This window comes from Marmota monax, unplaced genomic scaffold (assembly GCF_021218885.2).
Source record: "Marmota monax isolate L192 unplaced genomic scaffold, Marmota_monax_Labrador192_F-V1.1 WCK01_AAM20220418_F8-fsc00008, whole genome shotgun sequence".
Classification (NCBI taxonomy): domain Eukaryota; kingdom Metazoa; phylum Chordata; class Mammalia; order Rodentia; family Sciuridae; genus Marmota; species Marmota monax.
This window is the reverse complement of record NW_026694432.1, coordinates 28,524,248-28,547,516: the sequence shown is the minus strand read 5'-3', so window position 1 is coordinate 28,547,516 and position 23,269 is coordinate 28,524,248. Positions and strand designations below refer to the sequence as shown.

Genomic DNA, 23,269 nt, shown 5'->3' with positions numbered 1-23,269 from the left:
GAGCACTGACTGTGTGCTCCTCCCTGGCTTTGACGCCTTTTATCCCTAGGCCTTGCCGCAGGCATAGGCAGAGGGACATTCCCGTGAAGACACTGAGGCTCAGCGAGATGGCCTGCCGCCCAGGGATGTTTAGGGATGGGTCAGTAACCTAAGTGTGACTCTTAAGTTCCTGGCTGAGCACCATCCCCCAGCAGACCGGGCAGGTGGGGTGGTCAACCAGGGTGACCCTGGGGAGGGGGAGAATAAGGACCACTCAGGGTGCACAAAGGAAGGGGACGGGGGGAGGACGCCACCCCCGGGGCCTGGGCGCAGGGGACGGGGAGGAGTGGTCGCGGGAACAAAGGGAGGGGGAGGGGGCGGCCGGGGCGCGGCCGCGCAGGTGGGGGGGCAGGTAGGGGCCGCTTCCGCGGGGCGGGGACCGGCCCCCTCCCCCGAGCGTCACCTTTTATGGTAGCGGCGCGGGGCAGCGGGGCGGAGGGAGCGAGGGCGGGAGCGCGGCGGGAGGCGCCGGGCGCTGGGCGTCGGGCGCTGGGCGTCGGGCTGGAGCCGCCGGCGCGGGCGCAGGTAAGTGGCGGGGAGGGGGGGTCCCGTCCCGGCGTCGCGTCCCGGCTGCACTCGGGTGACAGCGCTGGCAGCCCAGCCGGAGCCCACCCCGCGCCCCGGACCCCGGCCGGGCGCTCCGAGAGGAGGGGCGGGGAGGTGCTGTCCTGTCCTTGTGTCCTTCCGTCTCCGTCTGTGTCCTCCGAGGGGGGGAGGGCGCGGCGGGGACGGCGGGGGTCGTGTCCCTGCCCCGGAGCGGGGCGCCAGGGACCCGGCGCGCAGGGCGGAAGCTCCCGCACAAAGAGGGCAGCGTCCCGCACATGGATCGAATTAAAGTCCCCGGCGGCGCCCCACGGTGACCCGGCCAGCCGCCCTGCTCCCCGCCTGAGGGAGGGGTCCGGGTTTCTGGAGCTCCCGGAGCTCGGGGTGCCTTTCCCCAGACGGGGTCCCTGCGGGAGGAGCGGCCCAGGGCTGCCCCTCTCGAGGCCTCAGATGCCCCTCGGGCTGGGAAGGCTGGGACGGCGAGTGCCGGGCCGGTCCCCAAGGTGGGTGCCTGGGGCGATCTTGGCGTGGGGCCCCTCCAGCCCAGATCTGAGAATCCCCGGAAGAGGCTGGGCAGCTCCCGGATTCCTGCTCCTAATAATGGGAAAGCTGTCCTCGGGCGCCTCCTCCCTCCTCCCGGGCGGGTGACCCGCGGTCTTTCTCGGTGCACCTATCAAGTGCCCAGATCTCTGCGCTCACTCTCCTCGTGTCCTCTCAGCCACCCTTCAGGACAGGCTCAGATTCTCACTTTTTAAATAAAACCAGGCCCAAAGAGGTGGGGTGACTGCTCAGGGTCACCCGTCGGGAAAGAGGTGGGGCGCAGCCAACGCAGCTCCGTGCTCTTCCTGGGGGTGGGGGAGGCGGCGGCGGCGGCGGAGGAGGAGGAGGAGGAGGAGGAGGGAATCCTTCGCTAGCTGCAGGACCTTGGAGCGGGATGGGGAGCATCTCCCCACTTCAGCAAAGTTCCCTCTGGATCCGACATGGCCTGCTTTATTAAGGTATTAAAGAACAAAGCTCAGAGGTGGTTTGGAGGGGAATTAGGAGCAGGAAGGGGGCCAGCGGGGGCGGGGCGGCCCCCCCATCAGTCAGCTCTTGCCCGCCCCTGGGCCCAAGCCTGCAGCCGCCCGGTGGCTGGCTGGTCTCAGCCTCCTTCCTTCCTCTTGACAGGAAATGGCTTTCCTTCCCTTTGTTCCCACTTTCTCTGCGTTCCCAACTGACGCTCTGATTCGCCCTTTGGGGGGAAGCAGGGTGGGGCGAGGGTTCCCTGAGCCCTTCCAGGGTGACCTGGGCGCAGGACACCAGGGGCAGGCCCAGGCCCCCTTTCTCGGATGGGATTTGACAGCTCTTTTAAAGTCCTCAACTCAGCTCCTTCCTGTGGGGACCTGAAGTCCCTGCAGGGGACCTTTGGGAGGGTTGGGGGGTGCACAGCTGTGAACATCTGGCCTCAGCCCTGGACGTTTTCCCAGAAAGCAAGCAGATCTGATTTCCCGGAGGAATGGAGGAGGGGTCAGAGCTGGGGAGGGGGGTGGAGGCTGTGTCCTGAAGGTCGGAAGCAGTCTCTGGGGACCAGTCTAGAGTGTGCTGACCACAAGCTACCCAGTCTGGATAGGGCCATCTGGGTTGAGAACAGGCCTGTGAATTTGGGCTAGCGGCCACCTCAGGTCCTAGGACACCCCTGGACTTCCAGGCTGGACCCTGCTGTGTTAGAATTCCTGCCTGCTCTGGCCCCCCTGAGACATTCACTTGAACTACTGGGGCTTCATGGGGCCCATCTGAGAACTGGGGGCATAATGGACCTTTCTTGCAACTGCCTTGAGAACCAGGTGAGTTTGAGTCACATAGCACGCTTAGCACAGAGGTTGGCACCCAGTAGGTGCCATGGGTGTTCATTCTCTAAATTTCAGGTGCACTCTGACAACCAAGTAGGAAACTAGATTTTTTTTTCAGTACTGCAGATTGAATCTAGGGACATTCTACCACCAAGCTCCACCCCTAGAAGTTTTTATTTTTATTTACTTATTTTTAGTTGTTAATGGACCTTTATTTAATTTATGTATTTATATGTGGTGCTGAGAGTCGAACCCAGTGCCTCACACATGCTCAGCAAGCGCTCTCTACTGAGCTACAACCCCAACCCCATTTTTATTTTATTTTTTAATTAATTAATTTTATAGTAGAATGCATTTTGGCGTATAGTACATAAATGGAGCACAACTTCTCATTCCTCTGGCTGTACGTGGTTCAAACAGGGTCTCATGACGTTGCTGAGACTGACCTCCAACTTGTGATCCTCCTGCTTCAGCCTCCTGAGTCACTGGGATTGCAGGCATGTGCTGTAGTCCTGGGTAAAAATAGATTCTTAAATTCATAACAAAGCATAAAACCAAAGACTAAGGCAGCCTCTATAAGCATACATACTTCCAAAATCACCTTCAAAACAAGAAACAAAAGGGAGGCACTTTTAAATAACTTTCAAAGCTCTTTCCTATTATATGGATTCCTTATTCAGAGCAGATTATTATTTTATGCATTTATTTTGGTAACCAGTTTTGAACCCAGGGGCGCTTAACCACTGAGCCACATCCCCAGCCCTTTTTATTTTTTTATTTTGAGACAGGGTCTTGCTACGTTGCTTAGAGCCTCAGCAACTGGCTTTGAACTTGTGGTCCTCCTGCCTCAGCCTCCCGAGTCACTGGGAGTCACCACACCTGACTGCAAACAGATATTTCCTTATCAGACTAAGCATCTTTATTTTTAGCCAAACATAAACCAGGAGCTTGGGAGCAGATGCTGCCCTTGTTCTCCGTCAGCCACAGAGAGCCCATGGTGCACTTGATACAGAGGAGGGCTGTGAGGGGCCACTCAGGCTCCTAGTCCACCATCAGCGTCCCTCAGGCTCTGCCCCTCCTGCCTGCTAGCCCACTTCTCAGGGTTCCTGTTCTGTTTACTCTCCCCCCATGTACCAAGGCTGGACTTCAGGGTCATCCAAGGTGGCCCAGACCAGAGCTAGAGAGATAAAGGGGGACATTTTTAGCCCTGGCAGCACCGCTGGACGAGGGCCATCAACTCTCCCCACCCGTGGCCCCACCTCAGCCTGGGCACCAGAGGCTGCTGTCTGCAGGACCCGCCTGGGCGATGGAGGACGCCTTCCCCTGAGGCCGGGTGCTGTCCCCTCCCAGGTCTGTGCTATAGACCAGCTGCGCTCAGGCACGGTACCGTTCAGGCAGCGGAAGGCAGGCGGCGCCGCGTGGGGGTCAGACACATTGATGGGGAGCTGGCAGTGTGTCCTGTGGGGAGCCATCATGGTCCTGAGAAAGCAGACTGCTGCCCTGGCTGAGGCTGGACTCTAGGGAGGCCTTGTGGAGGACATGTGGCCGGATCTGGCCTCTAAGGGAAAGCGGAAATTCACCCCGGGATGGGGGCGGTGCCAGAGAGGAAAAGCCAATGGTGAACCCTCCAAGGCAGTGAAAGAGAAAGACCTAGAGAGGTTGGTTAAAATCAGATGAGCACTCTGGAAGGATCAGGAGAGGAGGTGGGACTGGAGACCACCCAGCTGTTTCCCCCCACACTGCTGGGGCCCGTACAGAGGCCATGGTTTTGGAGATGGGGCAGGAAGAGATTTGGGCGATAGAAGGCAGGGAGGAAAGGACACTGGCTTGTGGGTGGAGCAGAACAGAGTGGCCAAGTGATGGGCTTGAGGTTCAAATGCTGTCTCTACTGCTGTGTGACCCTGGATGAGTGACTTGACTTCTCTGAATTTCTTCACTTGTGAGATGGGGTAATAATGGTGCCTACCTCTCTGAGGATTTCTGAATTCATAAGCATCAAGTGCTCAGGGCAACGTGAGCACAGAGCAGGTCTTGGTAAAAGGTGTCTTTGATTTGTCCTTCTGCCCCCTCTGTCTCTGGGAACCCGGCCCTGCTGTCTGAACTTCTGTTCCTGTTCTCTGCCCCCACAGGGCAGCTGGCCTGACAGCCTCTGAGGAATTAGGCTCTCCCAGGAGAACTGGGGTCCAGGTAGGTGAGGGAGGTGACTTGGGGTGTGGCCCTATGGGCAGGTGCCGTAGCCACTGTGGAGCGCCTGGAGCTGCCCTTTGCTCCCCAGGTGTGCAGGCTTTGGGGGAGGTGCAGTCCAGGCTTTGGGTCCCACCCTGTGGCCAAGTCACCTGGTGGACTCCCGCCCTGCCCCCTCTGTGGCTGGACTGGGTGGGACACCAGCATGGCGGGTGATGTCCCCTTGTGTTGGCAGGAGGGAGACTCCGTGCCCCTGACTTCTCTTTGACAGGTGTGTGTCCGGCCAGAGCCTGAGCCGCACTCTGTCCCCAGCGCCAGCCGGAGCTGAAGCAATGGCCTCCCAGCCGGAGAAGAGGGTGGCCTCGTCTGTGTTCATCACCCTGACGCCACCGCGCCGCGACGTGGCTGTGACTGAGGGAGTGAGGCAGGCGGCCTGTGAGGCCCGGCGTGGCCACCCCTGGGAGACCCCTGCCTCCGTGAAGCCCGTGGGGGCTGCCTCGGTGGGGAAGCCCAGCCCCTGGGTGCCCTCCGGCAGGGCTGCAGCCCCTGTGCCAACTGTACCACCTCAGCTCTCCAACGGAGGTAAGAGGGTGACTTCAGGGGGACCAGGGCGGAGGCAGCACCAGGTGGGGAGGAAGGAGAGGCTCTGAGTCACTCACTGAGTGACCACCACGTGCAGGCAGAGTCTGGAACCCGTCTGTCTGGGACGAATCCTGGTGCCATTTCTCAACTGTGTGATGTTGACAAGCTGCTTCACCCTCTCTGCGCCTCGGGTTCTAATCTGTACAAAAGGACACAGTGGCGCACGCCTGTAATCCCAGCAGCTCAGGAGGCCGAGGCAGGAGGATCCCAAGTCCAAAGTCAGCCTCAGCAACAGCAAGGCACTAAGCAACTCAGTGAGGCCCTGTCTCCAAATAAAATACAAAATAGGGCTGGGGGTGGGGGTGAATGGTTAAGCACCCCTGGGTTCAATGCCTGGTACCAAAAAAAAAAAAAGGAGAAAAAGTGACAGGAAGGCTGTAGTCCTCTGTCCCTGTCACTCTCACTGGAATTGTCAGCTGTTGGGTTGATAGAAGTGAGGAAGGTGATTCCAGGGCCTCGGGCAGGGCATTGCTGCTGCCCTACAGGGCACTGCAGAGGAGGCCAGCCTAAGATGGCAGCCCACTCCCTGGAGCCCCCCAGGTGCCTGGTCAGGTGTCCTGCTGCCCGAGAGCAGCACTGGGACAGCCCTTCACCCATCACCATGGAAACCAGCGGGTAAGACCGATAGCAAGTTCCAGTTTCAGGAACCAGACAGTGGTCAGAAGTGCCACACACGGGCTCAGGGACAGTGTGCTGGGATGTTCGTGTGACACGGTCCCTGTGTGCCTCTTGACCACACATCCCACGGACACAGCCTGCTCCCTCTGGAGAGCAGGACCACACTGACCCAACTTCACCGTCAGGACACGCGATCCAATGGGAGAAAAACCCCGCAGTCCCTCTGAGTGGGTGAGGCGCTCGGGAAATACAGTTGAGGTGCCAGATGGCCCTGGCCACGGTCGGGGGTTGTTGGAGTTACAGGCAGGAGACCCCGGGAGTGTGTGCGAGAAAAGCAGACTGTTGGGAGGCGGTGGCCTGACGGTCACCGGTCAGTGTGGCTGGTGGCCATTTGCCAACTTGGGGCCCTCAAGCAGAGCATGGGGAATCTCGAAGGAAAGTTCCAGATGAGCAGCTCAGTCCTGAGTCTGGGGTGCCCACACCTCGGGGTGCTGGGGACAAGGCCATCTCCACAGCAGACTGCCATCTGCTGCTTCCTGCTGCCCTCTCGCCCACCACTAGATGCACGTTCCGCAGACGCACTGCCTGGTTCTCACACCTGAGGTGCTTTTCCCCTCTTGGCTTCTCTTAAAACCTGCTCTCCCTCCTCCTGCCCTTGGCCCCTGGACACGCTCACCTTCCTAGCCACCTGGGGCCCCGCGTTCCTGCCCACCCTCCTCAGCTGGTGTCCTGGAAACCCGAGGCAGGGCCTGGGAGAGGCCACCGCTCTTTGTCCTGACTCATGAGCTCATCCAGAGCCCGATTCCCACACTCCATCATCCCTGTCACCCGGGGCTTGTTCCAACACAGCTGGGCCCGCCCAGGGTGCTTCTGACCCAGCTGGGCTGCCTGAGGACGGATTTGCATTTCTTGTACCTTCCTGGGTCAAGCTGATGCTCTGGTCTGGGGACCACACTTTGTGAACTTTGACGCGGGGTTCTGATTGTGTTGCCCAGGTTGGTCTCAAACCCCTGAGCTCAAGTGATCTTTGGTCCCCAGCCTCACAACTTTTTTTTTTTTTTTTTGGTACCAGGGATCGAGCCCAGTACCTGAGCCACATCCCCAGCCCTTTTTATGTTTTATTTTGAGACAGGGTCTTCCTGAGTTGCTCAGGGCCTTGCTAAGTTACGGAGGCTGGCTTTGAACTCACAATCCTCCTTCCTCAGCCTCCAGAGTCTCTGGGATTATAGGTGTGCACTACAAGGCCCGGCACAATATTTTTAAAAAATTGGAACAATAATTGTACATATTTATGGGGTTCGGTGTCACACGTGAACAAACATACAGTGTGGTCAGGACAGTGACATGTCCATACCCTCACACATGTACCGTCTCTTTGTGCTGGAAATGTTCAGAACCCTCTCTTCTACCTACCTGGGGATGCAGGATCCTTGTCAACCCTAGTCCCCTGTGCTGTAGAGTATTAGAAGTTTTTCTCCTGTCCCACCGCCCGAGAACTCCTTGACCCTGGGTGTCCCACATTGGATGAATGGATGTGGAACTGTTGTTTGGTCCCAAGAGGTCAGGGAGGTGTGACTTCTGGGCTAGAACAGTGGTTCTCAACGTGTGGCCCTGGCACCAGCCCTGGCTTCACCAGGGAACTTACCAGAAATGCAAATTCCTGCAGCCTGCCCCAACCCTGCTGAGTCAGGAACAGGGTGGGGAAGCCGTCTGTGTTTGGACAAGCCCCCAGGTGCTCCCAGGTGTGCAGCACGCCCTTCCCCTCCGCACAGTGCCTTCAGCCCCGGGAAGCCGTGTTAATCTCTTTATCCTGTCCCTGAGAAACCTGAAGACCGGGGTGTCCAGGGAATTGGCTAGGAACGGAGCGAGGCCTAGGTCTTCAGGCTCCTGGGCTTCTGGAATTTTCCATTGGCTTTCCATGGGCATCTCGCGGAGGCTGAGCTCACAAGACCCTGGTCTAACTTGTGCCCAGTGACAGGAGATGGGCAGAGTGTCCCCCATGTCCCTTTCTCACTGGGCCTTCGTACAGTGCTCGCCCTGAACCTGGCCGTGGGCAGAAGGTTCTCATGGGCATGACACAGCCCCTCTACAGCTTCCCTCCTGACCCCCAGCCGCCTTCTGGCCTCTATTGGTGGCATTACACGGTAGAGAGCATGGTCGTCTCTACAGGAGAAAGGAGGGGCTGGGGAGCCCCTCATACTCCACCTCGGGAGCACGTGGAGGTCTATATCCACTGACCAGACTCAGGATCGAGTCCACTCCCCGGGGCCCACCCTGTCTCCTGCCTCCGTCAGTCTTGGGTCTCAGGAGCAGCTATGCTAATAACAGAAATGACTTTGTGCTAGAGTGTGTGTGGGCGCGCGTGCGCGTGTGTGCCCGCGTGTGTGCGTGTGCATGTGTTCAGACGTACATGATAGTGGGGGTCGACAGCACCTGCAGCCCCGAGTACCCACATCAGTTCAGTGGTCCCCAAGATCTGGCCACATTTGTTTATTCCTGTTCTCTTCTTCTTTTTCCTCTTTGTGGAGTATTTTATCTTCTTGTTTACCTTCCTCTGGGGATCAAACCCAGGGCCTCTCGCCTGCTGAGCACGCCTCTGCAGAATATTTTAAAAGACACCCCCATAATTGTGGCATTTCATGCATTTGGCAGGGTGCGTCTCTAAATGTAGCCCTGTTCCTACATGGCCACCATGCAGACACCACCTAATCAATTTAAGGGAATGCCTTAGGATGCTCTAATACTCTGTTTATAACTAAATTCCTCTGATGGTCATGAAAATGCCTTTTTGCTGTAGCAGGATGAATGGATTATGTAATGTGTAGTCTTTTTTTTTTTTTTGAAGGGGGTTATCAGGGATTGAACCCAGGGGTGCTTAACCACTGAACCACATCCCCAGCCCTTTTTATTTTTGTTTAGAGACAGGGTCTCGCTAAATTGCTTAGGGCCTCACTAAATTGCGGAGGCTGGCTTTGAACTCATGATCCTCCTGCCTCAGCCTCCTGAGCCGCTGCGATTACAGGCGTGAACCACGCGCCCAACTCTCATCTCTCTTTGGAGCTGTATAATTCAGTGGACTATGTAGCCTCTGCTTGTCTAGAAAATGAGAATTAAATGAGGTGACTAATTCTTTCATTCAGGATCCACATAAGGTCTGTGTCAGTGCTGTCCAACTAAAACAGGTCAGGGGCTGGGGCTGGGGCTCAGAGGTAGAGCGCTCACCTAGCATATGCGAGGCCCTGGGTTCGATCCTCAGGACCGCACAGAAGTAAATAAATGAATAAAGGCCTACCAACAACTAAAAAAGTATTTTAAAAAAACTTAGTAACTAAAATAAATAAATATTTTAAAAAAATGTTTTAGCTGTAGATAGACACAGTATCTTTATTCATTTTTATGTGGTGCAGAGGGTCGGACCCAGAGCCTCACACGTGGAAGGCAAGTGCTCTACCACGGAGCTACAGCCCCAGCCCAAATAAATATTTTTTTAAAAAAACAGAAGTCAAGTCCCAATTGCCAGCCAGCCCCATGTATGTGATTTGAAATGTTCTAATATATCCACATTGAAAAAAGCTACAAGAAATAAGCCGTGTTCGTTTTAATAATGGGTTATGGAATCCAACATTAACATATTATTTCGGCATGAAATCACTTATTAAAAAATCGTTGATGAGATATTTCATGTTCTTTTTGTTGTTGTTGTTGTTAAAAGTTTGAGACAGCGTGTCTCTGAGTTGCTGAGGCTGGTCTCCAACCTGCCATCCCCCTGCCTCAGCTTCCGGAGCCTCTGGGATCACAGGCGTGCACCACCAGGTCGCATTCTTCTTTGTTTGTGTGTTTCTGTTTTTCACATTCTTTTGTTGATACTAAGGCTTGGAGCACCACTCAGTGAGGTCAAGAGCTCCTTAGCCACACGTAAGCGGCTCCGTTGGACAATGGAACAGATTTATCATGTTGGTCGTTTTTCTCTGCAGTCTCAATTCCAGGGAAGTCCCCCTTCCTCCTCAGGCTGTTGACTTGTTGCAGAAATAGGAACTTGGTCTGTACAGTGTCTAACCCACCTGCTGACTTTGTCCCTTTGTGCCTTGTGGTCTCATTCAGCTTCCTTCTCTGTGTCCCAAATTTATTATAAGTGGAAGTCAGCTTCTATTTTATAATTACAGCTCAGGGGTTGTTTTGGGGGGTTATTTTGGGTGGGGACATTTCATGGAGGTACCCACAGCTTCCTATAGTGTCACAGGAGTCTCGAGACCCCTGTGTCTGCCAAGGTAGCCATTGGGTTCAGATGATGACCATGGGGCTCCTCCGAAAGCTCCCCATCAGCTGGGTCCAGTGCACACCTGCAATCTCAGTGACTCAGGAGGCTGAGGCAGGAGGATGGCAATTTCGAGGCCAGACTCACCAATTCAGCAAGAACCTGTCTCAAAATAAAAAATTAACAAAAAGGGCTGGGGATGTATTTCAGTGGTAAGCACCACTGGGTTCAGTCCCCAGTACAAAAACAACAACAAAAAAATGTCCCCATCAACTCTCCACCTGAATGCTTTCAACACCCTACGATTGTTACTGGAATCTTCTGTAGTCAGGGTGGGGTTCCCTCTTGAGCCACATCTGAGACACCTGGAGGGTTTCTTAGCGCCTTGTGGTGGCCCCACCCTCAGAGTGTCTGACTCTGCAGGCCTGACGCAGACCGAGAAGTTGCGCTTCTGACCAGCTCCCAGGTGACGGTGATGCCAGTTTGCACAGAGGGCTTTGAGATCTGCAGCCTGAGGGGCTGATGGCTTGTGTCCCCCAGAGGTCTCCAGAGGCTCTCCCAGCCCCTGTCTGCCGGCCCTGGCATGTGCCACTCGCTGCCACTGTCATGTCCTCAACACCAGCCCCTAAAATGCTCCAACTGAGCAATTTAAGACTCAGAGAGATCGTGTCATTTGCCTAAGGACCCACAGCAGGTCAGTGGCCAAGCCAGATGGAACCCAGGTCTGGGTGCCCCTGGACCTGAGCCTTTGGCCACCTGCTCTTCTGCCTTCTGGATCAGCAGACGCCTCCTCTGTCCCCCTGTGGCACTCTGGCCAACCCCCTGTCCCCTTGCTGTTTCAGGATGCTCTCCCCCTCCTCCCACCCCAGATGGTGAGGACACACTTAGTGACCTGGACCTCCTCCCGCCGCCTCCGCCACCCCCTCCTGCGTGCCTGCCGCCTCCTGATGAGGCATCCCCAATGGGGACACCCCTCATTTCAGACTTGGAGCAGCTGCACCTGCCCCCACCCCCACCCCCACCCCAGGTACTGAAGCTTGGGTCCCCTGGGCCCCTGGGGGCGGGGGTACCTGGGTCTTCCAGGCCTTTCCAGAATTATGAGACTGGAGGTGGTCTGGCCCCTTCTGCTTGAGGTCAGTGCCTCTTCAAGACCCTTTAAAGTCCCCAAGGGGGTGGTCAGGATTGGTGACCTAAATCCCTTATAGCATAGAAAACTGCTTTAATCCTCTGCCTTCGCAGGCGCCATTAGACATGGGAGTCCTGGGGGAACCTGTTTCTGGGAGATTCCATAGAAATGGAAGTAGCTTTGCCTGGTGGAGGGAGCCCAGGGCAAGGAGTGGGGAGACCCGGCTCCAGGGGCCACGGCTCCCTGCTGATTCCTCCCAGACCCTCAGTTTCCTCCTCTGAACAGTGGGGCCAAGGGTGGCTGGGACCACCCACGTAGGAGCGGACCTGGGAGGGCCCAGGGAGTCCCTGATGGACGACCTCCTCCTGTGTCCCCACAGGCTCTGGCAGAGGGCTCTTCAGCCCAGCCTCGGCCAGGTCACCTCAGGCCCCGAGACGAGGAGCTGCCACCTCCCCCAGAAGAGCCTGTCAGCTTCCCGGAGAGAGACACCTCCACAGGTATGGCCACAGCTGCTCCCCAGGGCCCTGGGGCCAGATGGGCTGCTAGGCAAGAGGCAGGGGAACGGCAACCCACCTGCCTGCCCGGGCTCACCTGGGAGCCATGGGCTTAATAGTTGAGCATCCATCTAGTTTCTATTGCCGTGACCTGTTTTCTTCATAATTAAAATTCTTCTAAATATTTATCCACACCCTTTGCTATGACAGCAAAAGTGCTGATTTTTTTTTTCTTACTTTTCCTTTTCTTTTTGGTTCTAGGGATTGAACCCAGGGGTGGTTTACCACTGAGCTACCTCCCCAGCCCTTTTATTTATTTATTTATTTATTTTGAGACAGGGTCTCCTTAAGTTGTTGAGGCTGGCCTTAAACTTGTCATCCTCCTGCCTCAGCCTTCTGAGTGCCTGGGGTCGCAGCTCTGTGCCACCACCCCTGTGGCTGGATTCTTAGGTGGTTTCTTGCTGAGATGAGTCACCTTGCACACAGATAGGTCACTTGCCCATGCACACGTGTTTCTGAGCTACATTCCTAGAAGAGGAAGTGCTGTGGCCAAGGGTAGGTAGGATTGTAACTGGGGTATTTTTGCTGAATTGCCCACTTAGTCATCCTGACCTGCCCTCCCACCCATGCTGGCTGCCTCTTACTCCTTGAGCACCGCAGGAAGTGCCTGCCACCCAGACCCCTGCCCCAGGCACTGGGGATGGGAGTGCTGGGTGCAGAGCTCGCGCTCCTGGGCCCGCGGGGAGATGGGTCCTGTCTGAGGCAGGAGATGCACCTACTTTTCTTTTAGTTTTTTTGCAGTGCTGGGGATGGAACCCAGGGCCTCTCACAGGCTAGGCAAGCGCTCTGCTGCTGAGCCACCCCGCAGCCCTACTGTTCTTGACCTTAGCTTTGCAAAGGCCACCCGCATTCCTTGTGATAGCCTGTGCCTCCTCTATCCCAGACATCTGTGCCTTCTGCCACAAGACTGTGTCCCCCCGAGAGCTGGCCGTGGAGGCCATGAAGAAACAGTACCACGCACAGTGCTTCACCTGCCGCACCTGCCGCCGCCAGCTGGCCGGGCAGAGCTTCTACCAGAAGGATGGGCGGCCCCTCTGTGAATCCTGCTACCAGGTAACCCCTGAGGCAAGCCTCCGGCTGTCAGGCACCAAGCTGGGTGCTTGGGAGATGTTATATTCATTCCCTACAATACTCCTGGGTAGGCCCATTTCACGGATGAGGAAGCTGAGACTCAAAAAGATGGAGCTCAGCCATGATGAATTAGTTTCCCGGAGCTGCTATAATGTGATGGTCAGCTTTCCATCACTATAACAAAGCACCTGAGATGATCAGCTTATAAAGAGAAAAGGTTTATTTTTAGCTCACAGTTTTCCAGCTCATGATCAGTTGCCCCTGCTATTTTGGGTCTGTGGTGAGACAGCACATCATGGTGGGAGCATGTGGTGGAACTAAACCCCTCACCTCATGGCCAGGAAGTAAAAGAAGAGGAAAGGGTGCTGGAACTGTGGCTCAGCAGTAGCACACTTGCCTGGCAAGTGTGAGGCACTGGGTTCAATTCTCAGCACCAGGTATAAATAAATAATAATAATTATAAAAGGTCTATCAACAACTTACATATATATAAAAGAAGAGGAAGGGGCCAGGATTCCACGATCCTCTGAAAGTGCATATCCCCTAAGGACCTCCCTCGAGGCCCCTTAGCCCAACAGTGACAATGGGGACCAAGCATCTAACACATGGGCTGTTGGGGTGTGTGTAACCAGTCGCCACAGACTCGGTGGCGCCAAGCAGTACCTGTAATTCTCCTGTAGCTCTGGGGGTCGAGGTTCCAAATGGGTCTCCCTGGGCCAGAGTCAAGGTGGGGAGCCTGGGAGGCTCTGGGAGAAGCCATCCCTGGACTTTCCTGGTTTCTGTGCCTTCCTGGCTTCCTTCTCCTGCTGAGAGGCCAGCAGTGTGGCATGGGGCCCCAGGGACTGTCACATTGCCCCCTTCTGTCAGTCCCCCTCTGCCTCGCTCCCACAGGGACACTCACTTGGTGGTTCCTAGGTCTCTAACGTAACCGCATCTGCAGAGTCTCTTTGGCCCTCGACACTCACAGTTCTCGAGCTCAGGACCTGGGTGGCTGCCACCCACATCACCTGTGTGTAGGCCCCGCCGTGTCCTCGTGGGTGGAAGCGCTGGCAGAGTGTGTTTTTAACAAGTGTCTCACGCGCACTGGAGCTTGAAAACCCTGGTCTCAGGGGTTAGGTTCCTTGGAGTTGGGACTATCCCAAACAATCAGGATGATCCAGTCACAGCCCTGTGACCACCATGGCCGGCGAGGCCTAGCCGTAAGAGGAAGGAACCCAGCTCTTCCCACCCCATCCCTCTGTTGGCATCCAGTTGACATTGTGGGGGTTCCCTACCTCCTCCTTCAGCTTGGAGCCAGGCAGAAGTGAGGCCCTGAGGAGAGGGAGGGGGCTTACTGCTGGAAGCAGCCAGGAAGAAAACGTGAGCAGTGTTCTGGGGACAGAAGAGCTACAGCTGCCCCTGGGAGTGTGCTTTCGTTCATTTTCTGTTGCTATAACAAAATACCTGAGACTGAGTACTTTGTAAAGAGAAGAGGTTAATTTGACTCACAGATCTGAAGGTTCAAGGGCATGTAGCCTGCATCAGCTGGGCTATGGTGAAGGCCTCATGGTAGATGGCATCCAATGGCAGGAGGGTGTGCAAGAGGGAGAGGTCGCATGGCAAGACAGGAAGCCAGAGCCCGGGGAAGGGCCAAACTTGCTCTTTTATAACAACTCACTCTCATGGAAACTATGAGAAGTACTTTCGAAGGCAGGACCCCTAGGACCTAACCACCTCCCAGTGGGCTCCACCTCTGACAGGTTCCCTTTACCTCCCACATTACCACACTGGGGACCAATCTGCCAATACAGGGACCCTTGCAGATCACACTTAAACCACATCCAAACCACAACAGACGGGGGAAGGGCAAAGGCTCTCTGCAGTGCACCTGTCCAGGTGGAATCCAGTTAAAATGAACAGGGGGGCAGACATGGTAAGCGCTTGCCTGTAAGCAACTTGGGAGAATTGAAACCCTGAGGCCAACCTCAGCAACTAACAAGACCCTGTTTCAAAACAAAAAATAAAAAGGGCTGGGGATGTAGCTCAGTAGTAGAGCTCTTATCTATCACAGCAAGACCTTGGTTTCCATCTTGCAACATAATTCATGCTGGTCGTGGGGGCACACACCTGTAATCCCAGCAGCTCAGGAGGCTGAGGCAGGAGGATTGCAAGTTCAAAGCCATCCTGAGCAAGAGCAGGTGCTAAGCAACTCACTGAGACTTTGTCTCTAAATAAAATACAAAATAGGGCTGGGGATGTGGCTCAGTGGTTGAGTGCCCCTGAGTTCAAAATAATAATAATAATAATAATGTTATTATTATTATTATTATTATTTATAAATATCTCCAGTCACAGTGATATTGTGCACTTAACAATTTAAGAGGACAGATCTCAAGTTAAATATTCTTAACACAGAGTTTCTAAAAAGGAATGCCTATAATGCTAAAAGAAATAAAATAAAGAAAGAAATCCAAACCGAAGGAAAATCAAAGTAGAAAGTGAGATAAGACCAGAGGAGAAGTTAGTGCCCATAAATGGATGTTGAAAGACCTCTCCCATGGTTCCTAAAGTAGAACATAGAATTGGCCTCTGAGCTTCCAGGTAGTTAAGTGGAAAAGGGAAAGAATTTCCAGATCCATCATGTGTAGGATAAAGCATGCCAACTCCCTGGGGATTCCTCTGCCTGGTTCTGAGGTTCAGGAGAAGCATCTCCCCCGAGCTCTGGCAGACCCTGGCCTGGAACATGGCGCAGTAACAAGACTTCAGTCCTAGCTCCGCAGCAGTGTGCCTGGCTATAAGCCGAGGAGCGATGCTCAGGGCATCGTGGAGGCGTCTGGGTTGTAACTTTGGGGCTGATCACGGGCTGCTCCTACTGCTGGCCTTTTGGTCCCCTGTGGGTGGCTGGTCAGAAGAGTCTGGGGTCCATGAATGGGGGGACCCATGGACGGCTCTGAGGCAGGGGCCCTCTGTCCCAGGACACCCTGGAGAAGTGTGGCCAGTGTGGAGAGGTGGTCCGGGACCACATCATCAGGGCCCTGGGCCAGGCCTTCCACCCCTCCTGCTTCACCTGTGTGAGCTGCGCCCGGTGCATCGGGGACGAGAGCTTTGCGCTGGACAGCCAGAACCAGGTGTACTGCCTCGATGACTTCTACAGGTACGGGGGGGGGGGACGGGGCATTGGGTGCTGTGGGGGGCAGGGCGGGACTCGGCAGAGCAGAGGAGGCTGCTGAGCGCTGGGGACCAGGCAGAGCTCTCTGCAGTCTCGGCCCAGAGGAGCCTAGTGCTTCCATGGGCCACACTCCTGGCCGTGCACCTAACTGTCCGGCACTTCCCTTAAGTCGGCCCATTGAATCCTCAAAGTAGTCCTCCCAGGTGGGTATGATCGAGAGGTCCCTTTTACCAAATGCAGAAACCGAGGCACGCAGCCACTGGGTACCCAGGCTCTTCCCTGGTAAGCACCGAAGCTTCAATTCAGAGCCCTGCTCCGGGGCCCTAGTCCCCAGCGCCGCCCCTGGGAGCTGGACGAAGCCGTGGGGAGGTGGATATCCGGGAGACTCGTTCCCTGCCGGGAGTTGCTCCCTGTCCGAGGGGAGAGGCAGATGTGCCTGTCCGAAAAGGAGGGAAAGAAAAAAAAAATTAGTGACCTGTAATGCAAGTCAAAGGAGAGGGACCTTCCTCCGGGGCTTCCAAGCTAATTACCCCCTGGGAAGGGGCGGTCGCTGTGGTTGGGGCCTTAGGAGCCGTCAATACCCAAGGTGTGGAACAGCTCTGGGAGGTGAACTTGAGCCAGCCACGGTTCTGCCAGCAAATGTTGGTGGCTGTCCGCATGAACGCCTCCTGAGTGTGGGTTCCCTTCACTCTAGGAAATTTGCCCCCGTGTGCAGCATCTGTGAGAATCCCATCATCCCCCAGGATGGGAAGGATGCCTTCAAAATCGAGTGCATGGGAAGAAACTTCCACGAAAACTGCTACAGGTGCGAGGTGAGTGGGGCAGCGATGACCTGACCGCGCTCTCTCTGCCTGGACCCTCGGAGGCCCACGCCCACCTGCCCTGGCTGGGCATGGGGGGGCAGGTCAGGCTGGGGACCGAGCTCTCTGCTGGGCAGTGGCAGAGACAAAGGAGAATGGGAAGAATTAGAAAGACAGCCGTCCATCAGCATTCCTGGTGTCCAGGACAGACACAAAGTCACACTGCTTACCGCAAGAAAGCAAACCTGTCAGCTCATGGTGGTGACCTCCTTGATGATTAGCATCAGGGCTGTCTCTCTGTCTCTCGGTTCTGCCTTTTCTTTCTTTTCTTTCTTTTCTTTTTAAGAGAGAGAATCTTCTGTGCTAGGCGAGCGCTCTACCTCTGAGCCACAATCCCAGCCTCATGGTTCTGCCTTTTCTGTGTTTGTCGAGAACGAACCCCACGCAGGGCATCCACACAGTCCCAAGAAGGCCCCTGATTGGCCCAGCCTGTGACGCATGCCCCTCGGAGCCAATCACTCTGTCTGGGTGCCAGGAGTGACAGCAGCATTGACAGCCCCTGGCACTGGAAGGCAGAATCCTACGAAGCGCATGGCTTGCTACCACCCTAGGCAGGGAGAGCGGGTCCTGGGCAGAGTAAGGCCACCCGGGTCCTGTGTGGGTGCTGAAGAGAGCACTTATCGGCGGGTTTGGGGAGAAGGCAGTGATGGAGGCTGAGCAGGGTGGTGGGAGGAGAGGCAGCCTCACAGAGCAGTGGTGCCTAAACGGAGGCTGGCAGGTGAGCAGAGCTGCCAGGTATTGAGAGATGGAGTCAGGAAACAGAAAGAGGGAAGGGCCTGTGGAACCCGCAGCAGCAGCAGCAAGCCCGAGGAATCGGCCATGGAGGTCCCCAGGTGGGTCTGGAGCAGAGACCCACCTGGGGACCTCCATGGTGAGTGGTGGGTGTGGTCCCGGGGTGCAGCTCCGCAATCCAGAGCTACCTTGTGGGGCTCGGAGTTCAATCCCCAGTGCCACAAAAGATGGAAAAGAAATGCCCACGGAGTCAGGGCCCCACGGAGGCTACAAAGTCCTGTGTCACCATCCTGTTATCATTCCTTGTTTTTTTTGTTTTTTGTTTTTTTTTTAAGGAGCCTAGACCCTCTCACTGGTCTGGCTGGAGAAGCACCAAGAATCCCTTCCCACACCTGCTGCTAGCCCCATGTCATTGAAGTTTCTGTCTTCTCTACCACTGGTGACAAAGGGAGCGGAGAGTCCCAGGCAAATCCCTCAGTCAGTCAATGAGTAATCCTTAGCATTTATTTGCTCACATTCATTTAAACAGGTACATGGGGGCTGGGGGCAGTGATGCAAACTCAGGAGGACTGCAAGTTTGAGGCTGGTCTCAGCAACTTTTAACAAGACCCTGTCTCAAAAAAGAAAGAAAAGACAAGACAGCTGGGGATGCAGCTCAGTCAGCGGTAGGAAACCTGCCCAGCTAGCACGGGTGAGTCCTGGGGTCCATCCCCAGCCCAGGAGAAAAACAGAAAAGATACATGGACCCAAGAGCCTGTTTTCACTGAGGGCATCCAAGGACCTGGAGAAAACTGCCTTGTACTGAGGTTGTCTTTGTTGGTTGTAGTTCAAGGTCCAACTGATAGTGTACCTGTAAGGGCCAATGAGGAAAAGCAGGTGCGGTTATCGCCCTTATTGGTTCCGGTGGTGATTTAGATTAGCAGTAACCCCCTGCTTGTCCTTGGTGACCTTGACCGTGGCTACTGAAGTAAGTCAGCATTAGGTCTGTAGCAGTTATATTTCAGAAGGTGAAGCTCCAGACCCAAGCAGCCGGGAATGGATTGAGGTGCCATTTCTCTAGGAAGGGACCTGGGTTTCCGGGACCATCCACAGCCCTGCTGGCCTTGGGCTCTGTATTTATGATGGTTGTTGGAAGGGTGACAGTACTGTCACACATGGGTAGGGTTTTATAATTAAATGCCTTCGTACACACCGTCTTATTTAATCCCCAGGACACTCTGGGGAGATGATATTCATTGTCCCCATTTAGGTTTGTCACTTGATGCTCTCACAACACCAAACAGCAGCCTTTGTGAATGACACAGATTCTGGGGTTTAGCAGCCGGTTTCCACTAGAGCCTCCAGGTGGAGCCCCGCGAGGGCGCCCTGCCCAGCTGGCCACAGAGCAAGGCAGGTGTGCATCTGGTTCCCCTGGGTCAGGGTGGCCACCTGCCAGCCCAGAGTTGTCTATCTGGGGACTAGTCCCCTTGACTGGATCCGCGCAGCTTCCAAAGGGAGTTGGCTGTGCCCTGGACCAGGCCTCTGGACGGGGATGGTTCCCGGGGTTACTCTGGCAGGTGCCCAGGTGAGGCCCACCAAAGGTGTGGACTGGGGGCAAAAGGGCGGACTTGGTCAAGTCTGGGCCTCCTCTCCTTTTCATTCTGAAATTTTTCTGTGATTTGAGAAATTGGGGATATTAATGTTTGGGCTGGGGTTCTAGCTCAGAGGTCCAGTATTTGCCTAGCCTGTGTGAGACCCTGAGCTCAATTCCCAGTGTGGTCCCAGCTCTAGAACCAGCTAATGCGACCTGGGGCGGACCCCCCCCCCCAACCTCAGTTTCCCCACCTGCAAAACGAGGAGCTGGACTAGACTCGGGGGCTCGTTCAGCAGACATCACACAGGCCTGTGCCCGGCTGGTCCAGGCTGCGATCTAGCCATCAGCAGGGTTCCTGCCTGGCACAACTCAAATTCCAAAGGGGTCACCAGGTTGTCCCTCTCTGAGTGTCCTTGGCTCTCCCTGCAATGACTCTGCTGTTGTCACTCACAGCCCCTGTGGCTCGAAGCCCCCACATATGGTGTCTGGTCTTTGCTAGGCACCGGGCCTGGGCATATGGGGAGCCTGGGGGAGGCCCACCCCCAGTTGGTTTATTCTTCACATCCCAAGCAAGTTCCTCCCCTGGACAGGCTCCATGCAGCCAGCTCCCAGCTCCAGGGACACCCACGTATGCCTTTGTCTCCCCAGGACTGCAGCATCCTCCTGTCTGTGGAGCCCACGGACCAAGGCTGCTACCCGCTGAATGACCACCTCTTCTGCAAGCCGTGCCACGTGAAGCGCAGTGCCGCGGGCTGCTGCTGAGGGGCCCTTCCTGACCTCGTCTCCCAGCCTCCCTTCCGAGCCCAGGTGGCACCTGTGTCACTGACACTTAACTATGTAGCAGAGGGTGCTGAGGCCAGCCTGGAGCACGGGGCCAAGCGGGGTGAAGAACAACTCCAATGTCACTTAAAAGTGCTTTTTTAAGAATTTCGAGGTTCAGGTGATAGGAAACGATATTCTTCAGATTTGTGGAGATAAATTTTTTTTTCTTTGAATAACTTGCTTTGGGGTGGGACGAAGTCTTAGGACAAATCCCCCCTTGGTCCATAAATGTACAAGAATGTCACCTGCTGGTGACACAGCCTTAGACTTCCCACCCCAGAATGAGGCTGGGTTGGGGCAAGAGGGGAGAGGTCAGCAGCCCCTCACCTGCCTTCTGCCTCCTCCTGTGCTGCAGCCAGTCATCAGGACGTGGTTTAAGTGCCTTTTTGTGTGCTGGGGGACAGGGACGGTGCTGAGCATCCTTCCTGCAGCCTTAACTGGGGCTGTGCACATCACACACACACAAATACCCCCTCAGGATGGTTTCGGGGCAGGTGTCCCTCCAGCCCCCTGGTTGCCCCCCACGTCTCACTCCAACCCTGCAGCCCAGGCTCCCCTGTATCCACTGCCTCCGCAAGGCCACATCTAGAAGGTTCTTCCCTCTTAAGGAAAATCACTTGTTGCTTCCTGACATCACCAGGCTCCCGTAGAACAGATTAAAACCAGCTTTTCTCCACGGGGTCCTCGGCCCACCGCACGCTCACCTGTGAGAGCTCCGGGTTCCGGGCCCTGGGGTGGAGCCACTCAGACCCTCTGACCGGCTTTCAGTCTCCTGCGTTAAGCTTAGAGCAGCGAGGCCCAGCCTCAGCCTTCACAGCCACCTCAATCTTCACGGTAACCGAGGACCTGTCCTGTTACCTCCACCAGCTCCATGTCCTGTTTTCTTTCTTTCACTTCCATTCGGGCCTCGTGCTAAGCAGTGAGTCCTTGCACTGATGTCCACATAGCGTGAGTGTGTCTTCCCCTCCTACGCCTTGCAAATAAATGTGCACCTGTCAGAAGCTCGCCTGTGATCCATTCACGACCCGAGGGGTGGTGCTGGGTTTGGTAGTGGCCCTGGAAAAATGTGTGTGGCATTTGTGTCCAGGAAGTGCCTGCACCTCCTTCCCCAGAACTGGGCTCAGCTTGGTAGACCAGGAAGCCCCATCCCTCCCCGTGCCTGGCACCTCAGTGCCGCAGTGGACAGGTTACAGGGTGCCCGGGGGGGGGGGGAGCCTTTGCTGGAGGGAGCCCTTCAGAGCCACCAACCCTGTAGGAGGAGCAGTTTGCATTCTCAGGGCCCGCACCTGCCCAGGCCCACCTCCCTGCGAGCTCAGTGACTGCTGGGTGGCCTGGTGAGCCCGGCTCCAGAGAGCAGGGTGCCTGGTGGGAAAGAGCACCAGATCAAGGGGCTGGTGCCCTCCACCTCCCTCTGCTGCTCTGGGGTGTGGGCCTCGACACCCCCTCTGTCAGCTAGGGACAGGGATTGCCGAGCAGGAAAGGAGCGTCAGGCTGGTGGGGTTTGTGCCTGGCCCCAAGTCAGGGTCATGCAGCCCACGCTCCTTTGTCAACAGCCCCGTGGGTCCTGCTGGTGGTGCCTGTCATTGGGAACACCAGGAGCACACCTTCTTCGTCAACAAAGCTGGGTTTATTAGGCCACACGACATGGGGGACTTCGGGTGTCCGGGTCAGCAGGTGTGAGGAGGGACTCCAGAGCTTGAAGAGACTGGGGGGACTTCAGAAGTGGGGTTTGCGCCTGGTGTGTGCTGTCAGGAGTTGGGGATCTCGATTGGGTGGGTGGATTCCTTGTGGGGCACCACGGCTGTGGCTGGGAGGGAAGGGCGGAGGCTGCCCTGGGGGTCATGTCCATGTCGGGGGTGGGCCCAGAGGCACAGGGCCCTGGATATGTCTGCTGAGTGCTGCTGCATCCTCAGGTCAGAGGAGCCTTGTCCGAGCTGGGCAGCTGAGAGGACGGGGCCAGTGGCCTGCCCTCAGCGGCGCTGTCTTAGTAGCCAAGTTTGGTTGGGGTTTTCCTAGTGAAATGTAGCCCAGCGGATTCCTCTTGAAACCCTGGGGGCGGTGGCTTGGCTTCCAGGCTACACATTTGTAAATGACTTCATCAGAGGACCCTTCTAGGGAGAGTCCTGCTGTGTGTTTATCTGCATCCCCCCTGTCCCCCAGTCCTCTTTTCTCCCTCCTTCTGTTGACCCTAGGAGGGCTTGTGCCATGTCCCAAGCACAGACAGAGCACTTGGGCAAAAATAATTTCCCTTCCCTTTGAATGCAGTTCACGGGCACAGATGAAATCCACTGTGTACCTGAGCGTGACGATACGTCCTTGTAATCCCAGGGACTCGGCAGGATCACAAGTTCGAGGCCAGCCTCAGCAACTTAGCAAGACCCTGACTCAAATAATAACAGGGCTGGGAACAAAGCTCAGTGGTAAAATGCCCCTGGGTTCAATTCCCACTGCAAAAATAAAATGATAAAATATTGTCTAGTGTCAAGGGGACATTTCTATACCCATGTTCATGGCAGTGTTATTCACTGTGGCCAAAATGTGTGAACAAGCCAGCTCAGTGGAGCATGCCTGTAATCCCAGCTACTTAGGAGGCTGAGGGAGACGGAGGATTGCAAGTTCAAGGCCAGCCTCGGCAAACTAGTGAGACCCTTTCTCAAAATGAAAAGGAATGGTGAGGGGGCAAAGTGGTAAAGTGACCTGGGTTCAATTCCTAGTACCCCAGAAAAAAAAAAAAGTGATAGCAAATTTTGTTATGGGGGAGGGGAGGAGGCTGTGCTGGCAGGCAAGAGTTTCAGGGACAACAAAATAACAATGTATGAAGTAGGCAATGTTAGCATCCCAGTGTTTATTGTGGTGCTATTCACAATAGCCAAGATATGGCTTCAGCCAAGGTGCCCATCAACAGATGAATGGATAAAGAAAATACGGTATATAGACACAACAGAATATTACTCAGCCATGAAGAAGAGCGAAATCTTGTCATTTGCAGGAAAATGTATGGAATTAGAGGATTTCATGTCAGCTAAAAAAGACGGAAAGGGGCTGGGGATGTGGCTCAAGATGTAACGCCCTCACTTGGCATGCGCAGGGCACTGGGTCCGATTCTCAGCACCACATAAAATAAAGATGTTGTGTCCACCAAAAACTGAAAAATAAATATTTAAAAAAATCATCTCTCTCTCTTCTCTCTCTCTTTAAAAAAAAAAGATGGAAAATGAAAGAGGGATCATAAGGGACTGGGAAGGGGTCTGGGGGAGTGGAGAGAGGGCAGAG

General features: G+C 55.4%; 1 protein-coding gene and 1 long non-coding RNA gene across 7 annotated transcripts; one reads left to right on the top strand and one right to left on the bottom strand.

Moving 5' to 3' along the window:
• Positions 1-20,997, top strand: Fblim1 (filamin binding LIM protein 1). 6 transcript variants are annotated; one of them, XM_046469208.2, is made up of 9 exons: positions 1-139; positions 4,541-4,598; positions 4,867-5,177; positions 10,953-11,137; positions 11,616-11,733; positions 12,674-12,843; positions 15,816-15,994; positions 16,704-16,821; positions 19,823-20,997. In XM_046469208.2, exons 3-9 carry the CDS (start codon positions 4,928-4,930, stop codon positions 19,934-19,936), a joined length of 1,134 nt encoding a protein of 377 aa, XP_046325164.1. In that variant the 5' UTR covers positions 1-139; positions 4,541-4,598; positions 4,867-4,927; the 3' UTR covers positions 19,937-20,997. The 6 variants fall into 6 exon arrangements, with proteins under 6 accessions (XP_046325164.1, XP_046325165.1, XP_046325168.1 ...); XM_046469209.2 differs by lacking the exon at positions 1-139 and adding an exon at positions 502-564; XM_046469212.2 differs by lacking the exon at positions 1-139 and adding an exon at positions 1,445-1,580 and having other exon boundaries at positions 16,704-16,814.
• On the bottom strand, positions 2,568-3,967 carry LOC131423222 (uncharacterized). Its single transcript, XR_009224383.1, has 2 exons — positions 3,671-3,967; positions 2,568-2,923 (listed from the first exon to the last, which is right to left on the bottom strand). It is a non-coding gene; the product is annotated as an uncharacterized LOC131423222 (long non-coding RNA).
• Positions 20,998-23,269: the final 2,272 nt, after the last annotated feature.

Coding starts and splice junctions, on each gene's coding strand:
- Fblim1 (XM_046469208.2), top strand. CDS start 4,928: ATGGCCTCCCAGCCGGAGAAGAGGGTGGCCTCGTCTGTGTTCATCACC. Junction 5,178..10,952: donor ACCTCAGCTCTCCAACGGAG/GTAAGAGGGTGA, acceptor TTGCTGTTTCAG/GATGCTCTCCCCCTCCTCCC. Junction 16,822..19,822: donor AAAACTGCTACAGGTGCGAG/GTGAGTGGGGCA, acceptor TTGTCTCCCCAG/GACTGCAGCATCCTCCTGTC.